The 11,656-nt window shown below is 32.3% G+C and overlaps 1 protein-coding gene across 2 annotated transcripts; it reads right to left on the bottom strand.

Moving 5' to 3' along the window:
- Positions 1-709: 709 nt before the first annotated feature.
- LOC129874266 (plant intracellular Ras-group-related LRR protein 4-like) lies at positions 710-8,520 on the bottom strand. 2 transcript variants are annotated; one of them, XM_055949528.1, is made up of 4 exons: positions 7,458-8,520; positions 6,387-7,300; positions 6,089-6,265; positions 710-1,109 (listed from the first exon to the last, which is right to left on the bottom strand). In XM_055949528.1, exons 1-3 carry the CDS (start codon positions 8,089-8,091, stop codon positions 6,116-6,118), a joined length of 1,698 nt encoding a protein of 565 aa, XP_055805503.1. In that variant the 5' UTR covers positions 8,092-8,520; the 3' UTR covers positions 710-1,109; positions 6,089-6,115. The 2 variants fall into 2 exon arrangements, with proteins under 2 accessions (XP_055805503.1, XP_055805502.1); XM_055949527.1 differs by lacking the exon at positions 710-1,109 and adding an exon at positions 5,391-5,682 and having other exon boundaries at positions 7,458-8,517.
- Between the last annotated feature and the right edge of the window lie 3,136 nt (positions 8,521-11,656).

The following is an 11,656-nucleotide window of genomic DNA, read 5'->3' as shown; positions in this document are numbered from 1 at the left end:
TAAGGCTAATCCTAGCTATGAACTCAATGAAATCAGAATGGAAAAGGAAATGATTTAATTCCTTTATAACACAGGAATAAATCTTACAATGTTAGAACTCAAAACATGACTCACTAAGAAACAACTAAAGACTTTTCACCATATAACTCTAATAGGTCCCTTGCTGTTTTTGTGAGTTTGTTCTTGCTTGAGAGAGAATGACTTTTGCTTTTGAAAAAAGTTATGAAAAAACTAGGTTGTTTCTTGTCAAAGAGTGTATAATAAAGATGGACAAAACAATCTAGTGTAATCCTATTGACTGAGAGCTCTGTTTTCCTCTGTTGTGTGTACCAACCAAAGGAGATGGTGGCAACTTTTACAGTTGTTTTCCATTCTGTCTTGAACAGACGTTACTCATGGGGCCAGTTTCCTTCACCAGATTCGTAGTTTGCCAAACATCAAAACTTGAATATAACATTTCCCCCCTTTTTAATGATGACAAACTATATCAACCATGTTCCCCCTATCAACCAGTTTCCCCTATCAATTTGAATATAACATTAGTACTATTGAGTATTAATGTTGGGATGTCAATATTAAGAATATAATTTTTTTCCTTTCATTTTTAAAATTAATTTACAAAATTTATATATTACAAGACAAAATCATATTACTTTCAATTTTGTTGGACTAAACAACTCTTTATTTCTTTTTGTTTTTGGTAGAAAAGATAATATTATATTAATTTAAGTAACTTATACAGGAGAGCCAAAAGATGTGCCGACATTGAACAATATAGTTTTACGATTACTGTCGGGAGTACTATTTAACCTACTGTTAGTACCACTACTACTATTACCAGCTTTTGTTAAGCTTTTACAAGACTTAGGAGTACAAAGAAAAGAAGATGTTCCATTGCTTGACATTGTAGCTTGGTTAATGGCTCGTAGTTGTAATGCATCCTCTTGATCTTCTTTGACGAGATCTTTAACAAAAATAGGAGGTTGCTCAAAATTCGAATGCCATTGCCTCTTAGTTCTGTACTAAAATGGGCGAGTAGATCGGCAACTAAGTTCTGCTCCCTGTACACATGGATTACTAGCGGATCATGCATCATGGCCAGGAGGTACCTGCATTCAGCAAATATCGGAAAGCAACTAGAATGAGTATTGGTTAGTTAGTGAATTACATCCTTTGCATCACTGTTTATATGAAGACAACAAACATTTCTCATGGTTGCTAATGGTAGTCCACGAAGTAGTGCCAAAGTTTCAGCTTCCGCTGATGATGAACATTGCACTTCCCCTGCAAAACCTACTATCCACTCACCTTTAGAATCTCTAATAACTCCCCCAATGCCGTTTCCTTTTCTATTATCTTTGTAAGAACCATCAGTGTTCAATTTAAAAACACCTGTTGGAGGAGGAGGAGTCCATTTTACATTTATATAACGCTTCGTTGCCCCATGTTTACTAGTAGGGCCACAACAACTCTTTATTTCAAGGTTATCTTTTCGCTAGCAAAATGGTAAGTTTTATCTATTTTAGAGTGAGATTTCTATGTTGAGTATTTTTTAAAAAGAGAAAATGGTCTGATGTACCCTTCAATTTTGTCATTTAGGACTGATATATCCCTCGTTAAAGTGACTCATTTATACCCCTACTGTTATACAAATGACTCACATATACCATTTTCATCTAACAAGAGTGAAAAAAATAAATCATGTAGGGGTATATTTGATCCTTCTCACTTTTTTTTAACTCAGCGACTAATTTGAATATTATTTTGATGGTCATATTTATTTTTCACTTATTTTCTTGTAAAGTTTATTACAGATGCTCCAATTTTTTTTATAGTTATAAACACTTAATTACAATAAAGCCGCAAAAAATTAGTTCTAAATTTTTCCTTACTTTTTTCTCTTTTTTCATTCACACTTTTTTTATTTCTCTTATTTTTACACTAAAGAATGTAAGAAAAAAATGAAGTAAAAATAACAAACTCAAATAATAATAATCACAGAAATCAAAAAAATAATTTATGTGTGAAAAAGATCAAATATATGATTTTTAGAAAAATTAAAAATTTAAAAAATAATTAAAAAAACAATTTTATCACTTTTATAATGGTAGGGGTATATATATGTGAGCCAATTTTGTTACGGTAGAGGTATATGTGAGTCATTTTTGTAACGAAGGGTATATCAATTTTAAACAACAAAGTTGAGGGGTATATCATGCCATTTTCCATTTTAAAAATAGTGCCCCCCCCCCCCCCCTCTTTTTTTTTTCAAATTCTGGGTTCACCTCCATCTCCATTGTCTCCTTTTTCGTTTGTTGCACTTGAGTCGAGGGTCTTTCGGAAACAACCTCTCGACCTCCACGAGGTAGTGGCAATGTCTTCATACATTCTACCCTCCCATACCTCACTTGTGGAATTTCATAGGTATGTTGTTGTTGTTATTAATTTGCAATATTTATTTTATGTGATTTCATTATTATATTTTGGTAGAACTAAAAAAATATTTGAAGTACAATTAATTAAATGTTTGTATAAATACTTTATCGAGATATCTCGAAAATTCGAAAAAACCTGAATAAACCCGAGGTTGAAAATCCTGAATTTATTAGTTTGATTTGATTTATAAATTTAAAAATTTAATACAAATAACTTAATTTGGTATTTAAAAATCCGAACAAACTTCATCCATATACACCGCTAAGTCCAAACTGATGTGTCTTTGTCAGTTGAATAATGGGCAAGACTTTACCTAAGCTCCTTAGTAAGTATTCTGTTCTTGTAATTTCTAAGCTCTTAAACTAAACACTGAAAAATTCAGAATATAAATCTCGATGTTAAATAGTAAACATATGTCAGGAGGAGACTAAAAGTGCACAAACTTGGAGGATAATTAGTGCACCATATAAACAGAAAAGGGATGATTTTGAGTCTAAAGCAAAACATAAAGGCAGAATTCATCGGTGGTCCCTAAAGTTGACACTAGTTTTTACTTAGACATCTTAACTAGGTTTTGTTAATTTTAGACATATCATGTCACGCTGTGTCATTTTGACACATTTTTGTAAATCAGTTAAAATTACAAAATATGTGTAATCCACTCGTGGGTGACGTGGCATGCTGACTAATAAAAGGAGGACACGTCAGTTTGGTTCACAAAAAAAAAATATTTTTTTATTTTCCAGCTTATACATCTAAATTAAAAATAAATAACAAAAAAAACGAAAAAGAAAAAAAAGGAGTCTTCTTCTCCAGTTCAATGTTTTCCCTCACTTCAACCATGTCTCTTTACACACACACACCCTAGCCCTCAACTCTCCATCTCTCTCTCTTTTTCTCTCACCCTCTCCAATTCTTTTTCTGTTTGTTCTTTCATTTTTTTTAGTTATTATATACATCTAAGTCTCAAATTTTTCGGCAAAGCTCTACTTTTATGATGAAAATAATATGAATTGGTTATTTTCTTTGGCAAAATTCGTTATTGTTTTTTATAATTATGATGAAGGATTATTAGTGGGAAGAAAATGGAGGCAATGGGTGGAAGATTTTGATGCTATCAAAATGAAAGGGAACAAATTTTCTAGCTTGGGTACGCAACAATGGTATACTATCTGCGCCAATGAAAGGGGTAAGGTTCAGTGGAAAAGAATAAAGAGGCGGGGGGAGAGTTTATTAGAAGTGGTGGCGGCGCGCCGCCGGTGAAAGGGTAAACGGAATTGAAGAAGAAGAAGAACGGGGGTTGGGTTGGGTTGAGTTAATTCAAAAATAAGTTTTATTTTTTAAAATTCTTTTTGAATTATCTAAATGGAGTTTTTATTTTGTTCAAAATCAAAGTATTGCTATGCTTTTACAAGATTTTTTCAAATTAATGTGGTGGTCATTTGATGAATGGTGGTGGAAGGAGAAATATGGAAGAAGATTTTTCACAAAAAAAAAAAATGCTCTTCATGCGCTCAAAATAAGTGCAATACACGCACTCTGCCAACTCAGAAAAAAGTGTCAAAATGACACAGCGAAGCATGACATGAGATGTCTAAAATGAACAAAGCCTAGTTAAGGTGTCTAAGTGAAAGTTGGTGCCAACTTTAGGGGGCCACCGATGGGTTTAGCCAAACATAAAAGACCATTTTGGGCCTTTTTTTATTAAATAACTACATAAAGTAGTAGTAATCAAATTTAGAGCTCCAAAATATCATTAATAAAATTAATTTAGTAAAATACATCTGTAATTTGAGTTTTATTTAAGAAATATATCAAGTCAACATCGACCAAATAATAATCAGAGAGAGTTTATACTATCTTTAGAAGCCAGAAATATATCAAGTCAACATCGATCAAATAATAATCGGAAAGAGTTTATACTATCTTTCGGAGCAAAATAAACGGATTTGCCTTGTATAGATCACATCATAATGCTTCAGCTGGAGCCTTGCCTAGATGAATCCTCCTCAGATAGTTCCTAGCTCTTGTGGTCTAACACTTGTCTTAGTAATTACATTTACCTTTCTTCTTGTACATGTACAAAATTATCAACTCTACATATATGTGTACTTCTTTTAGATTGCTAGTACACATAGTTAAGAGTTGGGATCCACCTTGACAGTGTACTTCATATTGAGACAAAAGTTGGTAGGATTGGCGTTTGTTATTCTATTGATTCTTCTTTCTATATCTATATATATTCATCTTCACATGATAATATTATCCCTACATAGAAATCTTTTAGTCATGTCAAAATTGCATACATCATTTAGTAGTGTCTTAGCAGCTCACCATCTCTCTGGTATACTGTTAACATGGGATTGTTACATATCGAATTCATAGTACTATTTTCTTTGTCCATCCGTCACATTTCGTCTTTATGGTCGTTGCCTGTTGCTGGCCTGGCACAAGGCTAATGAGGGGGGTTAGAAATTTTCATTGATACCACTAGATTATAAGTTACTAATGTAAATTTTATAGGATATTGTGTCTGCAGATGTCCACAAATTTATTATTAGGAACCCTCCCCACTGCTTTTTTTTGGTAAAGGGGTTTTGTCCCATGGCTTTCGTGTTTGTTTGGTTGCTTTAGTTTAATCTCTTTCTTTAAGCATTATAGCAAGTTGTTAACCAATATAATGACATTTGCCTTTAACAAAGGATCTTTCCCATCACCACACCACCTCATATGGAGGCTGAAATGAACCAAAATTGCCAGCCTTTTTTGAACGTTCAGTAATCTTGAGGACTAAACCAACAATACTTTTTAGGATTTAATATTAGAAAATTCATCCTGATTCTTTGCTTTTAACTTCAACACGAAGTCACTGGTGAGATAATGACAGTTAATTAATCTGGAATAGAATGATAAATAACAATAATGAAGATAACAATCAGAAGTCAACTCATGATAATTCATTAACATTGGGGGAATCAGATATTTCTCCCTCTTTCATCTTTCATTTTTCGTGTGAGATCAATTTTTTACAACTGATTTTAGAACATACACTTAAAATTACAGGCAAATAAAAAAAAGAGGATGGAAAATAAAACCAACTGGCAAAAAGAAACATGTGGCAATTAAGGATGAGAGTGAGAGCCATATCTGGAACACCCAAAATAAAACTTATAATTCTGTTGGCAGTGTTGGAATTCAAGAAGAATTGGCATAGCTCTCTTCTAGCACAATCACAGCTCAATTTCACTGTACGAGGGATAACAAAAGCATGTGAGGCATTCCCTTACAACCCAACATTTTATTATTGTAATTAATGCACCAACATGTCTCGTGCACCATATACATTTATTAACTCAGATAATCAAAGGACAATAATTAATGGACAAAAAAATGTAAGAGCTAAGAACTATCCAAGCAGTCTGCTGGATCAGTGCCATGAATAATGGATCTCAGAAATCAAATTACCAGCTGGTTGGTTACTGGATACTACCCTCCAGTTCTTTTTTAAATTCTTTTCGCGCACCCCTTACTAAAAGATGTTTAAATGACTCCTTGTATTCTAATATGTTATGACATATGCAGTTTGCTAACATGATTATAGCTGGAAGCAGAGTTAGTATTAAATAGAGAGTAGTAAGGAGAACAAACTTACCAGATAAATATAGGATCTTAAAGTTTTTTACGCTTGGACGACATAGTCTACACCATTGCGCTTACGTTTGTTGGATCTTGAAAAGAAGCATATCTGAGCCCATGATTTCTTCTGTTTAACTGGCTGTAGCTTCGCATCCCTCTTTTCAACAAGATCAGCCATATGCTGCACAACAGCCTGATATGCAAAATAAACATTCGTGAGCCATCTATCAAAACTAACTGAAATAATTAGTTCAAAAGAACAGTAGTAATTAGCATAATATATAATAGTATAGTAAAATAAAATTCAAACACACCTGTGCTCCCATCTCAACAACGTTTCCTGGTGGCACTTCAAGAGGATTTCCTTCTGTCTTTAGTACACGCAAACGCGAAAGCATCCTAAATGAATCTGGAAGAATTCGTATCTGGTTGTTACTCATATCCAGCTCCTCAAGCATCTCAAGGTTTCCTATGGACCTAGGGAGTGATTGTAGGTCCGCAAAGTTGTTGCTAATGTTCAGCTTCACGAGTGTAGTGGCAAAGCACAAGCTCTCGGGCACTGACTCAAGCTCATTGAAACTAACATTGAGCTCTTTCAAACTAGTTAAGGATGCCATAGTTGTAGGCAATTGCCTGACGTTATTGTATCGCACGGATAGAATCTCCAAAGAACCCATTCGTCCCAAGGCTTCAGGAAGGGCTTTAAGACGGTTATAGTCAACACGAAGCTCTTTGAGCGAAGTACATTGACCAATAGTATGAGGAAGTTCCTCTAGGTCATTAGTCTCAACGACCAGTTTTCTGAGACTGACAAGGGATCCCACTGTCTCGGGAAGCACAGATAGCATGTTAGAGCTCAAATCGACTTCCTCGAGGTGAGTTAACCTCGCTAAAGTCAAAGGCAATGTCTTCAGGTTATTTCCTTTTAGATCAAGATAGACCAAGTTAAGCAGATCTCCTACTGAATCAGGAAGTTCAAGAATTCTATTTCCATGCAAATCTAGCTTTTGCAATGATGAAAGACCCCAGATGGTAGTTGGCAGCACAGCTATTCGATTTTCAGATAAATCCAAAGTCACCAAATTTGATAGCTTCCCAAGAGAATCTGGAATCCATTCTAACTGATCTGACAGTTTTCTTCGAAGAATTAGCTCCTTGGTTTCTTTTTTAGCTGAAACTTCTATCAAACTAGCAAGCTTTATCAAGCTCATTTTTTCACCATCTCGACCTACAGGTAAATGGCTTTTCGATCAAACTAAGAATGCCGAATCAACAGAACACAAATTTTCATATTATAGGCAGCAAAAGTTTCCAATTAAGCTAACAAAGTATAAAAACAACATTGGTTAGAAGCAATTATGTTACTGGAAATAGATTTAACTTACCAGTACTAGGCTTCAAAGTGGTATCGACAATCTGGGGGGCAGAAGAAGCGTTCCCAGATCGAAGCCCAACAGTACTGATTCCATCCATTTGAAAAGTGGTTGTCGCCTTCTTCAAGTAACTATCATCTCTCGCAACTAGTTCAGTCACTTTAACAGGCTCTTTCTCACTGTAAAAGCTCGTCGTTGTAGTTGCCGGAGAATTTAAACCGCTACCGGAGAAGGAGGATGAATTTGCCAAAGACAAAGTACTGGAATTCCTTGAAGAAACTGAAGATGTATTAGCTTGAGGATTGGATGACAAACATTTGGAAGCTCTTTGAATCAATTCATCGAACAGGTAATGAACATTTTCGAGATCTAACAGTTTTAATGCCTCTCTCCTCTGTTCTTTACTCTGAAAATATACTAAATTCCTCTGCATCTCTTGAAATATTTTGAATAACTCTTCTGGTACATCTTTTCGTTTGTTTTGCCGCGCAATTGTCTCTAACTTCATTTGTTCCTCCTTCTCCACGTTCATGATTAAAACTTTTGCTGCTTCAACTTCATCAATCCCTGGCCTTATTGGTAGAGATTTGTTAAGTTTCATCAACACTTCCACAACCTCATCAATAGACATTGCAGAGGATCCCATTTCACTGTGAAGAAGAACAGCTACACACAGTAACTAGATTCGAGTACCCAGTTTTGTGGGTTTAGTTTCCAAAAGTAAAATAGAAGAAAGACACTTGGCTTTCTCAAATCGAAACCCAGATCAAGAAAACGAAAAATATTGAATTTTCCCAACTTTCTAGAAGCGCCAATCAATATTGACAAGAATACAAACGTTAATCAAATCAAATCGAATTAAAATAATAAGAAACGACTGAGGCATGAAAAAGCAAAGCCCACTTAGGATTTAGGAACAGAACTGAGTCACACTATTGAGTGACAAGAAAATGGAGGTAAGAAGAAGAGTAGAGGGGTTACAATTTATTTATACAAAAATAAACAAAATGGTATGTTGATGCATTATTACAACTTGCGAGGAATGAATTTATCATAACATAAAATTAAAATATTAACTTGTAATTTGAATCTCAAAACATTAAAAAATATATAGGAGCATAAAAAAATATAGGAGCATAAATTGGGACAAGTGAATAATAAATCCATAGAAAACAAGCAAACAGTCAGTCACACAGTAGACTTGACTATGACTTATCGGTTATTAACGACTCTGCCGTCTCATTGTCTTTATATTTTGATTTTTGGTCCACCCTCTAAAATGCTAACAAGTGAAAAAAAAAAAAAAACTTAGCAAAAAGTTTCTAAAATGTTATTCAGCTATTGAAAATAATATAAAAATATTTGTCATCCATCCATTAGGTCTAAAATGTCATTGATATCCAACTTTTATGTCTAAAAATGACCTTTTCTTTAACATGAGCGACATTTTTGTACCATTTTCAATAGTTCGAAGGTATTTTAGGCCCTTTTTCATAATTAAAATTCTGTTAAATAAATTTTGATTTATAATTAATTTAAAATAACTAAATTATAACTAATAGATGACCTCCACGTGTTTAAAAAAGTATTTAAATTATTTAATTAAAATTCTGTTAAAAAAAATGTTATTTTTGAAACTAAAGGTGGATGATTATCATATAAAATTCTGAAAATTTATGCCCTTGTCATCCATCTTTAAATCCAAAAATAATATTTTTTAAACATAATTTTAATTAAATAATTTGAATAATTTTTTTAAACACGTGGCGGTCATCTATTGGTTACAATTTAATTATTTAAAATTAATTATAAATCAAAATTTATTTAACAAAATTTTAATTAAATAATTTTAATTATTTTTTATTAAACATATGGCGGACATCTATTGGTTACAATTTAATTATTTAAAATTAATTATAAATCAAAATTTCTTTAACATAATTTTAATTATATAATTTGAATAATTTTTTTAAATACGTGGCGGTCATCTATTGGTTACAATTTAATTATTTAAAATTAATTATAAATCAAAATTTATTTAACATAATTTTAATTACAGAAAAGGGCATAAAATGCCCTCGAACTATTGAAAATTGTACAAAAATGCCCCTCATGCTCTTTTTCGATAAAGAAAAGGTCATTTTGGACATAAAATTGGATGTCAATGGCATTTTAGGCCCAATAGATGGATGAGGGGCTTTTTTGCACAATTTCCAATAGTTCAAAGACATTTTAAGCTCTTTTCCGGAAAAAACTTTAAAATTTCAAGTTACGTAAATGTTACTAGTATTTTCAATACTTTTTTTTTCTTAGAAAGGAAGGGTTTTATTTATATTTTAAGGTTCGTCCATGGACGCACAAAAAGGAATTGTTTCGCCAGAATCTCTACTAATACTAATAAATACTCCCTCCATTCTTATTTATTTGTCAAATATTTCCTAATTTGATTTTTTCTTTTTACTTGTCAATTTTGACAAATCAAAAATGATAATTTTTTTTCTTCCTATTATATTCTCAATTTATTAACATTGAGTTAATGTCTTTAAAAAGTGTAGTGGGTAAATATGTTTAAAACTCTATCAATTAATAAGAGTAAAATGGTAAACTCACTACACCAATCATTGTTTTTAATAGATGTATCAAATCAAAAATTAACAAGTAAATAAGAGGAAGTAGTTGAGTGGTATTTAAAGTGAAATAGTTTTTTACGCGTAAATTTCAACATCCAGAAGCTCTATAGCAAGTGATGTTTAATGGAAATAATTTTACATGTGGTCATATAATTTTATTCACTATAAATAGGAAAGGTTATCTTTTATTGAGGATAGGATTCTCTCCATTACATTTTGTCTACTTCATTGTAGTGAATGTATGCCGCATGCACAAAATAAATATAAGAGGTCAATATTATTTTACCTTATACTTTTACTAAGATTTTATTTTTTTGTTAATCTATACTTATACTAAATAATATTTTTGAAATCTAAGATAAATTATCTTTAACGCCTAAATCGTTTTAAATAATCCTTCAAGATTTCTTTTATTTGCTTCAACATTGTATATAATATATATTTTTCTTTTTTTCTTCATAAAAATGAATTTAATTCTTGTTTTTTTACGTGAAGTTGTGAACAATGAAATCAATTTCAAAATCTAAATAATTCACAATTTTGTTTATGTTTACTTTTTTTAGAATAATTTAAATTGTTAACTAAAATAGAAATAAAATTGAAGGAGTACTTATACATATAAAAACTTTGAGTTTAATATTATTTAGTGTAAAAATATTATATTTTGAAGATATAACAAATAAAAAAAAATCTTGACTACTTATATTTATTTTGTACACATGGCACACATTTATTATGCTATTAAAAAGTAATGGATAAAATAGTAACGAAAGTGTTATAAAATAAATTAACTTAGTAATTTATTAAGAAAAGAGATAGCAAGAGAATGAGAGAATTTCTTGTGTGTTCTTGTTGTATAATTGCAGTGGCTATTTATAGCCACTGCGAATGGAAAAATATACAAGTGGGGAAGGGGACAAATTGATGTGGAGAGAAAAGTAAAAGAAGGAAGAAAAATGAGGAAAAGGGGAAAGGGACGTCCATAGTGGACATCCACTTTCATAATACTCCCCCTTGGACGTCTACGTAAATGAAAAAATATGCAAGTGGGGAAGGGGACAAACTGAAGTGGAGAGAAAAGTAAAAAAAGAAAGAAAAATGAGGAAAAGGGGAAAGGGACGTCCATAGTGGTCATCCACTTTCATAATACTCCCCTTTGGACGTCCACGTGTAGTATGCCTCATTAAAAATTTTACAAGAAATAATATACATAGTAGTTATTCTGAACCCCCATAGATGTTGTGCCTCGTTAAAACCTTATTAGAAAAAATCCAGTAGGAAAAAGCCTAATGAAGGAAAAAGAGTACACATATCTGATAATACGCCTTGAGTGTTGCCTCATTAAAAACCTTGCTAGGAAAATCCAATGAGACAAAACCTAAATTAAGGAAAAAAAGTGCAGCTCGTATTATACTCCCCCTGATGAAGACATCATTTAATATCTTGAAGATGACACATTCCAATCTTGTATCTCAATTTCTCAAAGATTGAAGTTGGCAATGCTTTGGTGAACATGTCTGTTAAATTATCACTTGAACGAACTTGTTGAACATCTATTTCACCTTTCTTTTGAAGATCATG

This window comes from Solanum dulcamara, chromosome 11 (genome assembly GCF_947179165.1).
Source record: "Solanum dulcamara chromosome 11, daSolDulc1.2, whole genome shotgun sequence".
Classification (NCBI taxonomy): Eukaryota; Viridiplantae; Streptophyta; class Magnoliopsida; order Solanales; family Solanaceae; genus Solanum; species Solanum dulcamara.
This window is presented reverse-complemented; position numbering and strand designations above follow the sequence as displayed.

Bases quoted from the DNA above. Each gene is read 5' to 3' on its own strand.
- LOC129874266 (XM_055949528.1), bottom strand. From the start codon at position 8,091: ATGGGATCCTCTGCAATGTCTATTGATGAGGTTGTGGAAGTGTTGATG. The intron at 7,301-7,457 runs GTAAGTTAAATC...ATTTACCTGTAG, and splicing joins CACTTTGAAGCCTAGTACTG to GTCGAGATGGTGAAAAAATG. The intron at 6,266-6,386 runs GTGTGTTTGAAT...TTTGCATATCAG, and splicing joins TTGTTGAGATGGGAGCACAG to GCTGTTGTGCAGCATATGGC.